Below are 15,260 nucleotides of genomic sequence, written 5' to 3'. Positions count from 1 at the left end.
TAAACATTGGTTTTATACACCTCAGACCCAAGTATTGTAGGTGCTTATAGAATGAGCATGAGCCGTGCGCCTTTCACCCTACAACACCCCTGTAGGTGCAAAAGGAGTTATTCTGACAGACGCGACATATAGTGATCAACACTGCTCGTCGCTATCCAGCAAATGCCATGGTGAAAAGAATTTGCTTCAGCCTCTTGAAAAGGCAGTCGCTTTTGCGGAATCCAATCACTCGGCTTTCTCTTCATCCTACAGCCCCCCTTCATTTCACCAAGGCTCAGCCAGCGCAGCATATCGAACCTTGCTCAGCCCTGGGAACCGCCAACCTTTCCCAGTACCGGCTGGGAAAACATTGAGTTCTCATTGAAGAAGAATTAATTCCCACTTACAATCCGACCAAGTTCTATCTGGTCCACATTGGTGAAGTATTCAACAACCGATACCAAGTAGTGGGCAAGTTAGGGTACGGGTCCAACGCGACTGTATGGCTATGTCGGGACTTGCTGCGAGGATACCTATCCTCCATATTCAATCTACATCGCTCCAAGTAACCGACAGAAAAAGGGGGCAGCAATATGTCGCGTTGAAAGTGTACACAGGTTCGGCATCAATAAACAAGGAGCTTGAGGTATGCACTCATTTCAGCACCGTACAGTCTGACCACGCAGTCCAGTCATGCCTGCGGCCACTTGGAGATCACTTTGAGATCAAAGACCCAGGTGAACACAATATCTACACTTGCCTGGTGCATCGACCTCTCGGAATTAGCCTCGACGAGCTCATCCCACTACTCCCTGATAAAGTCATGAATAGCGAGATAGTGAGAATGACAATCCGAAACATACTTGCTGCCCTAGACTTTCTCCACACTGAGGCAGGACTTGTTCACACCAGTTGGTCTTCATAAACGGCTCCAAGAGTATCCATTAAATGTCTTATTCTCTCATGCTCCAGATTTTCAACCAAACAACATGCTTCTCGGCATTAAAGACCCCTCTATTTTTTCGCAGTTCGAGGATGCCGAGTTCCAGGAGCCCATTCCACGGAAGACACTCCCGGACCGCACTATCTATAATCTATATCTCACGCCCATTGCCTATCTCGTACGGAACGCCCGTGCTGTGTGATTTCGGCGAAGCGAGACTGGGCACCGCTCACCACACGGGTGATGTCATGCCAGACATCAATCGCGCACCGGAGGTTATCCTGGATATGACATGGGATTACAAGGTTGATATCTGGAAACATCGGGGTGGTGGTAAGATGAAGCCCGATTTAATAGCCACGATGATTGAATTCACTGGGAACACTGACAAGAGACCAGATCTGGGATCTGTTTGAACATAGCCATCTGTTCCGAGCTCGGACCCCCGATGGTCAACTGGATGATTCATATCATCTAGCAGAGATGAAAGCAATCTTGGGAGATCCGCCGCCTGAGTTTCTTGCGAGTGAAAAAAAGTCCCCGGTTCTGGGATAAAGACGGTGTGTGCTCTACCGGACATGGATTGTATAGATCCAGCTGACAATCTTTTGAGCAGCCAAGTGGAGAGACATGGCTCCTGTGCCAGACCACAGTCTCGAGGCTCTTGAAAAGAGGCTTGATGGGGAGGAAAAGGGGGTTTCACGTCTTCTCCGAAGAATGCTGTGCGGGCTACCAGAGGAACGAGCTACAGCGAAGGAACTGCTCTTTGACCCTTGGGTAATGCAGGGCCTATTCAAGTCGAAACCAGAGCAGCAATGATGACACCAGAGAAGTCACCTCAAAGATGTGAACAAGCTCATAATTAATTCTGGCTCGGCTGTGTCGAATCCCTCGTTTTACTATTTCAGGTTATAGAAATATGATCGCCTACAGCACATATAGCATCACAAGGAGGGGGGGAAGTCAATGTTTACACACGGTATATCATATTGAAGGGATTCCGAAGCACTCCAGAAAAGACAAACGAAAACCAGCCCAGATGATTATCACGTCGAGGGTATTGGAACATGCAAATCGCCATGGCAAATCCCGCTGAAGAACAATTGGAAGATCCCGTCTCGAATGGGCCAAACGCCGAAGGTGATACATTCCCTCGAGAACCTAAGATCCGCTGAGAACAAACGCCGTCAAATGCCGGAAAAAGTGTCATGGCATTTCATTATACATCGCCATCAGTGTCGGTTGTCACCATTGGCTGTTTATCCTTGCCTTTTGTCCGCGTCAAGGCGTCGATGGTGACCTGAACTTCCTTTGTTGCGGCCGCTTCGAGATCGGCGCGTGACGCGGGATCCAGTAACTCGACATCCGCGACGCGATCGTAGAGCATGCGGGAGATGGTTCGATTAATGTCAGTGTACTGGTCCTTGGAAAGGGTTTTCTTTTTATAGTGAGGCTTCAGAGCGGCGCCGACCATCTTCTGGATATCAGACTTGACCGCCAGAGAAGGGCCAGTGCGTTGAGGCGATGTGTCTGGTGACCGGGAGTGCGATGCGTGTACTGCACGTCCAGGGATACGCCAGCGAGGGCGGCCACTATCACGCCGAGTCATCGAGTCCTCAGTGGTGCCGTTAGGGGTTGTTGGATTCCCAGAAGAGGACACCTCGGGGGAGAAGGGGGGCGACGAAAGTTCCGCGGGAGAGTTGAGGTTGATGGGTGAGATGGGTCGACTGCGGGCGAAAGGGGGCGGTGTGGTTGACGATAGACGAGGAGAGGAATGGTTAGAAGAGGCGGGAGAGATAGAGGGAGAGGATGGCCAAGGAGTCGCATGGTCGGTAGGGGCGCCAGACGCCGGGCCCGAAGGCCCATAAGAATTTGTCCGGCTTGGAGTTGAAGCCTCTTCGACTTCTTTAAGAAGCGATGACAAAAAGCTCGGTTCACCGGTAGGAGCCTCGCCGTTGAGTCTCGCGTTGGCGCTGGCGGCACGGGAGGATTCCCCATTCTGCTGAGCAAGTGCAGCGAGTTCCTGAGGGCGTCTCGTACGAGGGCGTTTGAGTTTGCGCTCTGGCTCAGTGGGCTCGGGAGATGGGGACATAGTAGGTTCCTTCCGTTTCCTGGCGGCGTTGGGGTTGTTTTCGATCTCTCGGGCCCTCTCAAAGGCATTCCAGGCGCGCATTTCTTCAAGAGACTCGGGCTCTGGAGTCGGTTCCCTGGGAACTCGCGGCCGCGATGGTCGAGCGGGTTCAATGTCGAACAGAGATGCGGTGTCCCGGAACCGGTTGTTACCACCCTGTCTCTCAGCAACCTCAAATCGGCGTTGCCAAGCTCGGAATTCGCGCTGGTTGGCCTCTTCCCGACGGCGTTGCTGTATGACACGCTGAGCTGATCGATCATCATCGAATGGAAAGTCCAAATCAAGATTCAAATGGTCCCAGACAGACTGCCAGACGCGGGCCCAGTGAAGGGAATTCATCTGGTTGCGGTTTTGCATTCGGCGCTGTTGAGCCCGAGTGCGACGGCTCCGTCGCTCGGCGGTACGGGATGGACGGGCTGGTACCTCCGGAGCGGGACCGAGAGAACGATGTGATTCACATTGGGGGCAGTACCAAGATCCCGAGGGGATCTCATCCAACCCCAAGCAATATAGATGAGAGGGAGCATCGCAGCCATCACAAAGAAGTACATCCTCATTATCCGCTTCGCCACAGATTGTGCATGGTTGGAAATCGGCGAGGTCATCTTCCACGTATTCGATGATCATCGAAGGATCAACGTCAGCGACTTGGGTCCGGTCTTGTACAGCGTATGACGAGGTCACCAAGCCTGGATCAAACATCGATGTAAATCAGCAAACAGGTCCAAATGAAATGCTATAAGACAGATCTCTCGTCAGAAACAAGGAGGCGATAACTTACCACCAGGTCGGTCACTCAGCTCGACCATGTTGAAGCTGCGGCGACATATTGGACAGCTGTTTGCCCGTTCAACCCAGGGCTTCAAGCAGTTATTATGCAAAATGTGACCACAAGGAAGCAACTGGGCGATCTGACCAGGATCCTCCTCGTCGAGCCCATGCTTAGTCGAACCATTGGGAATGGCATCATTACCGATATCAGGTCTTGGCACAGGCTCGACGAGAGGATCACTGGCGCTTTCGCCAAGGTCTCCTAAGCAGACAATACAGGTGTCGGACATGGACAGAGGAGGAGATGCCAGGAGTGAAGGGCGGCATGAAGAGCGACTCGAGAAGTGTATGGGGGAAGAGAAGGTGTGGGGAGGGAAGCCGGGCCTTTTGAAGGTGGGCCGGATTTCCGGTCTAACGCAAAACAGGCGACAACGTGACTGAGGCAAATCACCCCTGCGCGTCACCGGGATTGGTCATTTTGTCGTGGATGTTCTTTCTATATAAATGGAAATAGAGAGATATCTATGTTCTATGTGATATAGATAAGCCGGGTTGGTGTGGTTGTCGAGGTTATGCGTGGTTTGGTCTGAAGTTGGCCTATCCCGACCGTACATCAAAAGACTACAAGGTCCTAGTATAACCATCTATCCATCTATATACCTTAACTAAAATCATTGCCTCTGCGAACTCACCTTCTCTTCTATGGAATCGCAGGGGCTCTTATCCGCAGAATTTTCATCTTAAATACTTGTACCTGGTTCTGCCTATCTCATCGCAGCCGATCCACCTGTATGAGGCAAATCTGCGAGGAAAAACGCTCCAATCCAAGTTCGATCTGAAAGATCAGTAGAATAGCAAAGAACATTCAGGTCACAGCTCTCTGTAACCTCGAACTACGGCTACTGGTCTGCGCCCACCCCCCCCCCCCCCCCCTCAGTGCCCATCCATGGACGAACTATCGTCGGCGATAAGAAAACAACTAGAAGACAAGAGATTCTGGACGATCTGAACTCGGCGGTTGATTTGTGTCTATCTTGTCGGACAGGACCGACGATGCCGCTCGCGCGATTCACATCGATCTACGCGATATTCGTGACGCGCGTTCGTGCTAATTCCACAGATCCCGAATTTTTCATTTTTTGTATCCAGACGTAACCGTAGAAGGAAAAGGAAATCCCATCAACTCGTTTAAACCTCAGCGATTTCACGGAGACGGCGGATGGTGGAGCGGGTGGCAGCGGCGGCCGGGGTCCTGCGAGGCACACATGCCACGGTCAGCAGGTGTTCAAGATATGGCAACGACCCAGTCAGGGTCATGTCCCGTTTCCTTTTCGTCTTCTTCTCGATTTCTTTTCGACCAGGAAGAGTGCGACTTACGAGACGGTGTAAGCACCACCGGCGACGGTCTTGTGGCAACCCTTGCACTCCCAAATCCCAACAGCCTTGCGCTTGACGGTGTTCTTGCCGCAGAAGGTGCAGACGTAGCGGGCGTGCTGGGTGATTTCCATCTTCTTCACCTGCTTACGCAGGGAGGCACCGTATCTGTGAGGGAATTTAAGTCAATATCGAGCGCTTCAGTGGGTTGAGTCGCGATTCGATTTGCGTTCGGAAAAAAAACGCCGTCGTGCGAGAGGGATTTTCGAGTAATTATCGAGGACGGGCGGAGAGCATACCTGGTACCATATTTACCGGTGATACCGACCTCTGTGGGAAATCGTCAACAGTGTCCAGGGGATATTTAAAAAATTGCTGTGATAGACAGCAACCATCAGGGGCATGATAGGAACATACTCTTGGTGCGCTTGGTCATCTTGGCTGAGGGTTGAGGATGAAGATGAATACAAAGCAGAAGACTGAAAACCAGGCTTTGAAGAGACGGTTGTGGAGTGGGCTCGCTTAGGGCTCGACAACTTGGTGTGATCACCTGATGTGCCTGACGTCACCTGACCCTCTCGCACTAATTTGGATGTCACGTGCGGTACGTGACCAACGTCGTCACTATGCAAATGATACAAACATAGTTGTTTCTTGATTGATGCCTGCCAAGTGAGGCATCGAATTTGTGGCACCTCTATCTCAGAACACAAATCTGGAAATGGGTCATAGACGGATAATATCAATTCTAAAAGTGACCATGCCATTCATGTGGAATTTTGTACACGTATGTCGAGTGACTGCCTGAATTTAGTCCCTGACGTAACCGTCACTCGGGGCATCCATCTATCCGGTCATGTGATTCTATCCGAATCAAGCTGCATTACGAGCCGCGGCTCCGGGCGAGAGCTAAACACTATAAAATCCCTGTGCGACCGGTGTTGGTGATCAGTCATAGTCGCAGAAGTCGAAAATACCTCTTGCCACTAATTGATACCATCCCCTCGATCTAAGAGCACGCATCCTTCAACACACTCTCCCTGAGGAGCTTGTGATCTACCGAGAGCTATCCTGTCCCGCAAAACTACAGCACCTCGCAACTACCGAAATGGCTGCCATTCGCCCATACGACCTGGTTCTCCTGGGTCCCACCGGCTACACCGGTCGATTCTGTGCGGATCATATCGTCCAGAATCATCCTACCGATTTGAAATGGGCTATCGCTGGCCGTTCGGCGTCCAAGATGGAGCTCATCGCTCAGGAGCTCAAGACTCTTAACCCGGACCGCGTCCAGCCAGGTGCGTAGCTTCATCATGCTGTGTCTGTTGTTATTCATTGGGCCTGCTCACTCATTTCGCGTCTTCAATAGATGTCCTCGTGGTTCAGCTCAACCTTACAGAACTGAACGAGCTAGCTCAGAAGACGAAGCTGGTCATCAACTGTGTCGGCCCTTATCACCTCTACTCGACTCCAGTGGTGGAGGCATGTGCCGCCAATGGAACTCATTATGTTGACGCGTGAGTCTTTCATTGCTCTTGGTGATGTGCGATTCAAAATCTGACCGATCTCCCTAGGACTGGCGAAACGCCGTGGATCAGGTACATTATCGACAAATACCACGAGTCGGCCAAGGCCAATGGTGCCATTGTGTGTGTCCCTTGAGCTCTCGCTGTTTTTGAAATGAAAAGTGAAGGCCATCCCAATGCTAACTGCAGGCAGATCATTCCCTCGGTTGGGGTAGAGAGTGCCCCGGCCGATATCCTGGCATGGTCTCTTGTCAAGCGAGTTCGAGAGGATCTCTCGTCCCAAACTAGGTCAATCAACAGCACTATAAAGGAAATGAAGTATGGCATGTCCTTAAACGATCTTTAAGCGTTTCTAACCTTTCTGGGCAGATCCTCTGGTGCTAGTGGCGGCACCCTGAACACGATTCTGAGCATCTTCGACTGGCGTCCCATGTCCGAGATGCCCGATTCGTTTGGCCCGTACTCGCTGACAGCATCTGCGCCACCCAAGGATATTCCCGGTGAAACTATCCTGCAGAAGCTATTCGGTGTGCGCTCGATCCGCGACCTGGGCTCCGTGACCACGTCTCCGAACGGAATGGCCGACGTTGCCCTTGTGCACCGCAGCAGCAGTCTTATGCCCGAGCTTTACGGCCAGCGGTTCGTCTTCCACCAGTTCCTGTCCGTGCGTAACGCCTTCATCGGCGTCGCCATCCATGTGGGTTTCCTGCTCGGGATGTCGCTGCTGATGATCCCGCCCGTGCGCTGGCTCCTGCGCAAGTTTGTCTATTCTCCGGGAAATGGACCCAGCCGAGAGGACTCGCTGAATGACCGCCTTGAATACCATGCCGTCGCAACTGCAGACCAGTCCTCCACGGCCCCGCAGCGCATGTTCGGCAAGCTGTCCTATGAGGGAGGCATGTACCTCTTCACCGGATTGCTGCTGGCCGAGGCTGCCATGGTAATTCTCAAGGAAGAGGAGAAAGTCAGAAAGGTCTCGCGGGGCGGGATCGTCACTTCGGCTACTCTGGGCCAGGACTTTGTCGATCGCCTGGAGAAGGTCGGCTGCCATATTGAAACCAAGGTCTTCCATTATTAAGAGCGGTATCTTGCCGTCGTTTGAATTGCATGGAAATGGGTGGTTATTTTTCGGCACGGCTTCCAAAATTCGTTTTCTCGTTTCTGGTGATGACATTTTCTACTGATGATAACACTCTTGATGATCTTACGACTACCAAGATTTTTCCGTCATAATTTAATTCCATATGAGTTTCTGTCCAGTTAATTGCGAATATTTGATTCGTGGTATTTCAAAACAACCTAATCGTCTCGACTAGAGCTTGCCTGCTCTTCCCTCGGCGAAAGCGGCTTCGTTCAACCATGCTGCAAGAATGCCGTTCACCTCCTCGGGCTTCTCCCACAACGCCCAGTGCGAGGTATTGACCTGCTTCAACGTCAGATTAGGAATGTGCTTCGCCATTGACTTTCCCAGATGCGCCGGCAGTGCCTGATCTCTCAATGCCTGTATGAATAGTACTGGGATAGTGATCTGGCGGTCGAGGATGGCAAGTTCCTCTTCATGGTTGATCTTGCGAGTTCGGTACCAATTGACTATCGAGATAATGAGCCAACCATTCAAACAATACCAAGAGACAGCATAAAATCAAAAACTTACGCGGTCCATGAATCCCGTGTCTGGCGAATTCACTCGAGTAATAATCCAGTTCCTGATTCGCCGTCAGTTCATATAATCCAGGGTTTTACCAAGCCATGCCGATCTATATGGCCATAATAAACACAACAGAGAGGAGGAAAGAGCTTACCTCCTCGCTCAGCAACCGCGACGGTTTGATCAGCGGCAACCTATCCAACAACGCGCCTTTCTCGGCTTCGAACCCGACCTCACCCTGCTCAGTGCGTCCCCCATACATCGCACAAAGGAACTGCTTAATCTCGGCCCTGGAGCGAATCACTTTCTCGAGATTGCCACTCCCGAACTGGAGCTGGTACGCAAATGTCGGGGTGACGGTTCGTACAAGCTCCTCGAGCGGGATATGTTTCGCCACGGGGCGACCGAAGGGCACGCAGACGGTGAAGAGGTGGCTGACGAGATCCGGGTGCCAGAGGGCGACCCGATAGGCTAGTGCGGCGCCCCTGTGGAAGAATGATATATCAGCAAGACGGTATTATATGAGACCCTGATATTGGTCCTGCTTACCAGTCATGTCCGCCGAGCACAATCTTGGATTCGCCTAGGTGCGAGGCCAGGGCTTGGATGTCGTCTGCGCAGCGTTTGTGAGAGTAGTGGATTGCGTCTTCGGGGGCATCCTGGCCGTTTCATTAATTCAGTACGTTTGTTGCCGTATATTAATAGAGATATGGATCTCTGAGATGTTTAACGGGATGCTCACCGTTCGTCCATAGCCGAGACAATCCGGAGCCACCACTCTCAATCCCATGTCAACCAGCATGGGGATTTGATACCGCCATCCCATAGAAATATCCGGGAATCCATGGATCTGAAATCACCCATGGTCAGTCCTGGAATGCTTTGGATTCCAATGAGCTTTTGCAGGACATACCAGGAATACAGTCGCCCTATAGTTGCCTGATTGAGGTTGGCTGAAAAGGTAGGCTGCACGAGAGTGATAGTCTGAGCTTGAACGTCTCAGCCAAGGTCTGAGGAAACTAACCGTAGTTGTTGCCGTTGAGGGTCGCAGATCTGTACTCGATGCGCGAGTCACCCGAAACCCGGATTTTCTCGGCCGGCATTTTTGATATCCACTTCGATGGGTATGAAGCGAGTTGTGGATGGGCTGATTATTGATGTCAGCATGCTGCTGGGAGCTTACACGCATAGAGGCGTAGAATATATATTACTGAGCCATACCTCAACAGCGACAAGCACAGCACCCCAAGTGATGATAGAAGCTAATAGTAAATCACTTTAAAGAACTGAATGTGTTTCCGACGTTCGCTGTGCAGAACATCAGCTCCCTCAGCCGAGCCCCTCTTGGGGGGTTGCTCGACCTCGGCTCGTTGCAAGCTCCACCTTGCGCTACTCCCGCCACACCCTTCGGAGCATCTGTTGATCGCATTGTATAGAATAGCCTGCCAATGCTATTTGCACAAAATAATGAAGCCGGGATAGCATCCAGAAATTGACAGGTGGGATCAATATCTGAGGTGGACATGCCCTTTTGCTACTAAGTTTAATGATTTCAATGCCATCTGGATGGATATCCCAGTAAACCTATAAAACAAGGCAATTAATCATGATGGGGTCATTCTCATTTCAAAGCCGGTCTGAATAGACTGGAAACCCGAGATCCACTCGAGCATCTAACATCGCCCATCCCCACGCGCGTCCCGCCTCTCCCCAAAACAGCCCAAACGGATCGTCCCCAGCAATATATCGTCCGCTGCGAAGATTCTGTGCAATCTCCGAAGCGGTGGCATACGCCATAAAGTGTTCTCTCTGGACCCAATCACCCAGAGCCAGCATATTCCCCACGATCCCATGGCAGAGGTTGGGCTCTTTGCGCAGCAGTCCTTTCTCCCATATCTCTTTACGACCGCGCTCGATTGCCACATCAATGCGTTGCTGAAGAGACTCCCGCACGGTAGGCCGGATATACGGCAAGGACAGTATGAAGCCCGGGGATCCATGACAGAACTGGACAAGGTCCCCTGGCCGCATGCGTGGACCCATCTTTGACGGCCAGTGCCCGTCATCTGTCTGCAGATCGAGCTGCTCCGCCAGGATATTCTCAATTTGAGGGTGACGGCCCAGACTGGGACGACAGGAGACGATCTGAGTCAGGATGCCGATGACTCCGTGGGCAGCGCCCGTGTAGGCCTTGCCCCGGAAGTTCCAGGGAATAGCCCTGAGAAGTGCCTCGATTAACGGGTCTATACAGGCCTGCATGCGCTCTCTTGCATCCGATCTCCACATCTGCACGAGGTGGAGCAGGGCCAGGGCTCCTGCCCGTCCATAGAGGTAGTCGTTGTCGGCATCTGGGCAAGTATAGCTCTGCAGGATGACATGCTCCAGACAACCGAGAGAGTCATCATCGTGAAATGCGGCGGCTCGGACTGCGTGGAATGAAAGGTACTCGTTCATCACTCCCCACCCTGTGAGACCGGCTGGCGTGGTGAGCTGGTTGGAGCCGCAGTCGAGGTACGCTTCACACCATCCTTTCGCGGATCGATTCGAGATTCGAAGATTAGGATGGGTGCGGGAGAGCCGCAGGAATAGATAGGCGATGGAGGTTGGCCCGGAGAAGATGCCCTTCGGATTTTTGGGCCAAGGGTTTGTGGGAGGGCATTGCTGGATGAGTTTCATCAATGAGGTGATGAGCTCTGCCCGGGTGTCAGGCACCGGGCGTCTGGAAGCAGTATTGCGAATATACCGCATGTTGGACATGATTGCTGGGCTTTGGGGGTGTTGGAAGTACTTTGTAGACTCGGACTGGATGCTACGTCATAGGCGAGTGAAGTCTTGAGCATCCAGGCTGTGATATCACTCTGCCTTGCCCTATGCCTAATACGGGGTCAGAGAAATATGGTCAAGGGCTGTAGCTATTCATAAATATTACACCAAGGTAGACTCGAGAGCTCCATATAAATGTCAGAGTCGTCGATCTAGTAGAATGCAAATACCATTTCTCATTATGTCTCAGCGACCCTAGATAAGTTCAGAGATATCATAAACTCAGATCCAGCAGAGTATATCGCCGCTAGTAAATCACAGTATCTTCATTGTCCTCGACGACCTCACCACCATCATCGTCCGCTGCACGATGGGCATCGGCTTGGTCATGGATGTCAGTGTCGTGCCCATTAGTAGGCACCACCTCTGCAGGAACTTGATCAGAACCTTGTGTCTGATGATCGTTAATACCCGCCTCCGTAGCCTCTTGGGTCTCCCGTGACTGCGACTCAGACTGTGGTGCTGGTTCTTGCTCGGAAACTGCTTTAGGCTGTGGCTGGGACTCCGGTGCTGCTGCTGGCTTTTGATCCTCTGCTTGCTGTTGTGTTTCTGGTTTTGATTTTGGTTCTTGTTGCTCAAAGGTCTCGGGCGGGTACCGGGCCTCGAAGTCGGCAACTTCCTGCGCAACTATGGCTTCGGCGTCCTCAATTTGCTCTCGTATCACCGCCTCGTCGCCAGGCCGTAGCTGCCACGGTTTATAATACTAGATAATCTCAAGATTAGTGGCTGACCGCATCCAAAGCAACTGAGGCGAGAAGAAACGAGACAACGTACCAGGACCGGTTCTGTGCGCGTTTTCAGAGAATGCGCCATGGCGACCAGGTTCGCATGCCGAGTCTGCATCTGTATGGATATGTCAGACATCCTTTCCGTGGTTTTTTCCCCACCCCATACAAATGCGATTGACCTACCGCCTCCCGCTCATACAACGGCTTTTCCTTCCTCCGGATCTCATCGCGTTGCTCCCTCCGCCGCTTCTTCAGCTCATCGTACTCCTCTGCCTGAGATTTCAACTTTTCTTGCTGTTTCTTTTCAATATTGGCGCGCCGCCTCTGTGCCGCAGAGTTCGAGCTCTGCGAGAGTGTTCCGAGCAACCCCCCGAACAACCGTTGTCCGCGCTTCCGCTCCTCCTCTCGCCCGCCTTGTCGCGCTCTACGTTCGGCAGGACGTTCTGGCGCAGGCGCAGGAGGCGATTGCCGTAAATGCTGGCCATGCGCGGGGGCATCGTCCTGGCCGCTGAGTCGGCGCCGCTTGGGGTCGTGCTCGCTCGTGGAAGACTTTCTTCGCTTCGTGCTGAATTCGGGGGACCGGCGCAGATTGTCTTGGTCTGGAACTGCGACTGCGGAGGCAAGTGTCCTATCGAGAAAAAGTCAGTCTCCGTTTAAGAAGGACCTTCAAATCAAGCCTGATTGAGGTGACAGAAAAAAAAAATTCCGTACCCGTCAGACATGGCGGCGTGCAGGTCCTGCTGTGTTGGTCCTGGAGAGACAAGACACGAGTATCATAAAAGTAATCAAGATAAAGAGAGCTTTTTGAAGACCTGCAGCACTGCGACTCGAGGACAATGGTCGCAAGCAAACAGCGCAGTTGAGCTCGGGACTGTTTCTGGGGTGCGCACGGACCATGCGGACTTCGGTTCTTCCTTCGCCTCTCTTCGCCAACTCTTCTCTTTCGCTTTTCCCCAAATCCAACGAGCACAGTCACTCTCTCTACCTCTCAAGCTTGATTCGTTTTTTTTTTCGATCAATCTCTCAACACATTCTCATTATGTCTCGCCATCACCCCGATCTCGTCATGTGCCGCAAGCAGCCCGGCATCTCCATCGGCCGGTTGTGTGACAAATGCGACGGCAAATGCCCCGTGTGCGATTCCTATGTGCGCCCGACGACGCTAGTCCGGATCTGCGATGAGTGCTCGTTTGGCAACTACCAAAATAAATGTGTCGTCTGCGGTGGCGAGGGCATCAGCGACGCGTTCTACTGTTTCGAATGCACGCGCCTCGAAAAGGACCGTGACGGGTGTCCGAAGATCATCAACCTGGGAAGCTCACGGACAGATTTATTCTACCAAAAGAAAAGTTTTCGAAATCAATGATCATGGCTTTCAGGCCCCTCTGTGGCTGTTTGGCTTCCAACTCGGTCGAAGGGGCCAACCGTGACTCTGGTGGTTTGACAGCGTGCAGCCTGACAACAATATACGGCATTACGGATTTCACCAGATTGGAGAGCATGGAGCGATTCCTCATTTTGGCGGACTATCTAGGACCATTACAGATTGGTGCGGGGGTGTTGTGATCACCGGCCGGGGCGTCTTGGTCGCGCGAATCCCCGGGAAGGGCCTTGGTCTTGTGGCGGGTGGACTTCCTCGTGCAACCTTTCCCCGGTGATTTCATCCGGGCCCGACGCTTCGATCTGTTTTTCGCCGTGTCAGCATATTACATTTACCCAACAAACGAGGGTCCTTATACCTTCTTCGAGATCTTCAGTCCTTCTTGTTCGCCAACCGTGATGGCATTTCTCCGCGAGCTGGCGTGCAGCATGCGTTCCTTGATCGACGAACCCGAAGGACAAGTATAGACGAATACGACGACGTCTGAGCTGGGGTAATGATAGAACGAATACCGCGGCGAAGACGGGGAGATGTGTGTGGCGACGGCGGCTGCATCGACCCCGGATTGGGAGTCGACCAACTTAATGGTCTCCGTGGGGATATCAATTGTCTGCATCGAGCAAGTGTCAGTTTCAAATCACACACCCGATCCTTCGAGGACCATCTCTCCGCGTAATGTAGAAAAGCATGGGGCTTTCTCACCAACTGCACCAGACCTCCCTCCTGTATTTCCTTGAGAGCCGTCTTGGCAGCATCGTCAACGGGCATGGACACCTTCATTCCCGACCCGGAGCCCGGCCCAAGGCCACGAGTAAATGTGCCCCCAATGCCAATGTCTCGACTGGGCGTCCCATTCCGAGCCTCGGCCTCAGCCCGCCGCACAGCCTCGAGCTCGCGCTCCTTATCCCCCATGAGCTCCTCCCGGCTAACGCCACCGGTACTCCCCCATCGCGCTCCCGCCAGGCGTCCTGACCAACGACCTCATCCTCTTCCGTAGCAAACGCCGTAGAAGCGAACTTCTCCGCGCCCAGCTCGCGGACCAGCGTTGCGCGGGTTGACGCAAACAGCGTCTTTGAACGCACCGGTGCGTTGGACGGGATATAGGTGAGAGCGACCAACGAGGACGACGCAGACGTCGGGCGGCGGAGCAAGAGGTAGATTGGGGTCTTGGGCTGCAGCGTCGAGGAAAGCTGCGGGAGGGACGAGAAGAAGGCGTCGCTGGGCGAGGAGCTGCTGGAGAAGGAGATCGAATCGAGCGGGGTCAGGCTTTCTGAAGAGATGGTTACCGGCAAGCAGAAGGCCGAGGAGTCGGAGCTGAAGCGGTTGAATGCATCGTGCAGCTCCGAGGAGACTGGGTTGGGATGAATGAGCTGGGAACGACGAATGGCCAATGGCTCCGGGGGGGGAAGAAAAGCGGTATTAGATCTCGCATACTACATACCTGAGATTCCCGACTGCATGATGAGCGCACTCTCCAGGGAGTTCGTGGGCAGTTGACGTGGTGGTTCACGGAGAGATGGAGGGGAGCGGTGAAATGAGGGGTGGATGGCGTGGCAGGATTCGGCCTCTTCACCACCGTTCTCCTCCTCGAATATCTTTTACCCGTTGATTCTTCTATACTAATCTCCTTGGGGTCTTACAATGGCTGACACTGACAAGATTCGATGCATTGTCACTCCGACCGATGTCATGGATCCGGACATGATCGCGGCGGTTGAAGCCTATCTCAAGGATATAACCCAGCAGCCCGCTATCTATTCCTACGTTTCACGCCCACAGAACATATTCAAATGGTGGGTCGTCCACCTCACCAGCTCTCAAATCGAGGAAGTGCAGAATCACAAAGACATTGCGTACGCAGCGCCATCGATGCCAATGATGCCCAACTAGAAAGGTCCATTTCTGCCCAGGCAGTTGTCATCTGGTATACACAGGAACACAAACACTCAGGATATA

General features: G+C 52.7%; 11 protein-coding genes across 11 annotated transcripts; 5 read left to right on the top strand and 6 right to left on the bottom strand.

The window, feature by feature from the left end:
- Positions 1 to 51: 51 nt before the first annotated feature.
- On the top strand, positions 52 to 1,124 carry NUU61_004437 (uncharacterized protein; the record flags this gene model as incomplete). Its single annotated transcript, XM_056655019.1, has 4 exons — positions 52 to 91; positions 355 to 479; positions 569 to 880; positions 1,008 to 1,124. 4 exons carry the CDS (start codon positions 52 to 54, stop codon positions 1,122 to 1,124), a joined length of 594 nt encoding a protein of 197 aa, XP_056513046.1.
- Positions 1,125 to 1,170: 46 nt separating this feature from the next.
- Positions 1,171 to 1,477, top strand: NUU61_004436 (uncharacterized protein; the record flags this gene model as incomplete). The annotated part of the gene is made up of 2 exons (XM_056655018.1): positions 1,171 to 1,255; positions 1,317 to 1,477. The coding sequence occupies 2 exons, from the start codon at positions 1,171 to 1,173 to the stop codon at positions 1,475 to 1,477; spliced, it is 246 nt and encodes an 81-aa protein (XP_056513045.1).
- A 664-nt stretch (positions 1,478 to 2,141) lies between these two features.
- NUU61_004435 (putative PHD and RING finger domain protein) lies at positions 2,142 to 4,114 on the bottom strand (the record flags this gene model as incomplete). Its single annotated transcript, XM_056655017.1, has 2 exons — positions 2,142 to 3,742; positions 3,835 to 4,114. 2 exons carry the CDS (start codon positions 4,112 to 4,114, stop codon positions 2,142 to 2,144), a joined length of 1,881 nt encoding a protein of 626 aa, XP_056513044.1.
- An 898-nt stretch (positions 4,115 to 5,012) lies between these two features.
- Positions 5,013 to 5,634, bottom strand: NUU61_004434 (60S ribosomal protein eL43; the record flags this gene model as incomplete). Its single annotated transcript, XM_056655016.1, has 4 exons — positions 5,013 to 5,076; positions 5,202 to 5,366; positions 5,498 to 5,528; positions 5,616 to 5,634. The coding sequence occupies 4 exons, from the start codon at positions 5,632 to 5,634 to the stop codon at positions 5,013 to 5,015; spliced, it is 279 nt and encodes a 92-aa protein (XP_056513043.1).
- A 672-nt stretch (positions 5,635 to 6,306) lies between these two features.
- On the top strand, positions 6,307 to 7,802 carry NUU61_004433 (saccharopine dehydrogenase family protein; the record flags this gene model as incomplete). The annotated part of the gene is made up of 5 exons (XM_056655015.1): positions 6,307 to 6,496; positions 6,568 to 6,715; positions 6,773 to 6,845; positions 6,918 to 7,042; positions 7,094 to 7,802. The coding sequence occupies 5 exons, from the start codon at positions 6,307 to 6,309 to the stop codon at positions 7,800 to 7,802; spliced, it is 1,245 nt and encodes a 414-aa protein (XP_056513042.1).
- Positions 7,803 to 8,036: 234 nt separating this feature from the next.
- NUU61_004432 (alpha/beta fold hydrolase) lies at positions 8,037 to 9,475 on the bottom strand (the record flags this gene model as incomplete). The annotated part of the gene is made up of 7 exons (XM_056655014.1): positions 8,037 to 8,314; positions 8,379 to 8,430; positions 8,527 to 8,857; positions 8,922 to 9,031; positions 9,115 to 9,222; positions 9,286 to 9,338; positions 9,397 to 9,475. 7 exons carry the CDS (start codon positions 9,473 to 9,475, stop codon positions 8,037 to 8,039), a joined length of 1,011 nt encoding a protein of 336 aa, XP_056513041.1.
- A 523-nt stretch (positions 9,476 to 9,998) lies between these two features.
- On the bottom strand, positions 9,999 to 11,129 carry NUU61_004431 (lanthionine synthetase C family protein; the record flags this gene model as incomplete). The annotated part of the gene is made up of 1 exon (XM_056655013.1): positions 9,999 to 11,129. The coding sequence occupies one exon, from the start codon at positions 11,127 to 11,129 to the stop codon at positions 9,999 to 10,001; it is 1,131 nt and encodes a 376-aa protein (XP_056513040.1).
- A 313-nt stretch (positions 11,130 to 11,442) lies between these two features.
- Positions 11,443 to 12,645, bottom strand: NUU61_004430 (uncharacterized protein; the record flags this gene model as incomplete). The annotated part of the gene is made up of 4 exons (XM_056655012.1): positions 11,443 to 11,898; positions 11,970 to 12,038; positions 12,107 to 12,551; positions 12,635 to 12,645. 4 exons carry the CDS (start codon positions 12,643 to 12,645, stop codon positions 11,443 to 11,445), a joined length of 981 nt encoding a protein of 326 aa, XP_056513039.1.
- A 317-nt stretch (positions 12,646 to 12,962) lies between these two features.
- On the top strand, positions 12,963 to 13,289 carry NUU61_004429 (PHF5 family protein; the record flags this gene model as incomplete). Its single annotated transcript, XM_056655011.1, has 1 exon — positions 12,963 to 13,289. One exon carries the CDS (start codon positions 12,963 to 12,965, stop codon positions 13,287 to 13,289), a length of 327 nt encoding a protein of 108 aa, XP_056513038.1.
- Positions 13,290 to 13,489: 200 nt separating this feature from the next.
- NUU61_004428 (twinfilin) lies at positions 13,490 to 14,764 on the bottom strand (the record flags this gene model as incomplete). Its single annotated transcript, XM_056655010.1, is given in 5 exon segments — positions 13,490 to 13,606; positions 13,663 to 13,914; positions 14,007 to 14,222; positions 14,240 to 14,655; positions 14,746 to 14,764. The coding sequence occupies 5 exon segments, from the start codon at positions 14,762 to 14,764 to the stop codon at positions 13,490 to 13,492; spliced, it is 1,020 nt and encodes a 339-aa protein (XP_056513037.1).
- Positions 14,765 to 14,945: 181 nt separating this feature from the next.
- On the top strand, positions 14,946 to 15,194 carry NUU61_004427 (uncharacterized protein; the record flags this gene model as incomplete). The annotated part of the gene is made up of 1 exon (XM_056655009.1): positions 14,946 to 15,194. One exon carries the CDS (start codon positions 14,946 to 14,948, stop codon positions 15,192 to 15,194), a length of 249 nt encoding a protein of 82 aa, XP_056513036.1.
- Positions 15,195 to 15,260: the final 66 nt, after the last annotated feature.

Source organism: Penicillium alfredii (assembly GCF_028826965.1).
Source record: "Penicillium alfredii strain IBT 34128 chromosome Unknown utg000005l_segment0_segment0, whole genome shotgun sequence".
Classification (NCBI taxonomy): Eukaryota; Fungi; Ascomycota; class Eurotiomycetes; order Eurotiales; family Aspergillaceae; genus Penicillium; species Penicillium alfredii.
The sequence above is the reverse complement of the archived record's forward strand: the minus strand, read 5'-3'. Positions and strand labels throughout refer to the sequence as shown.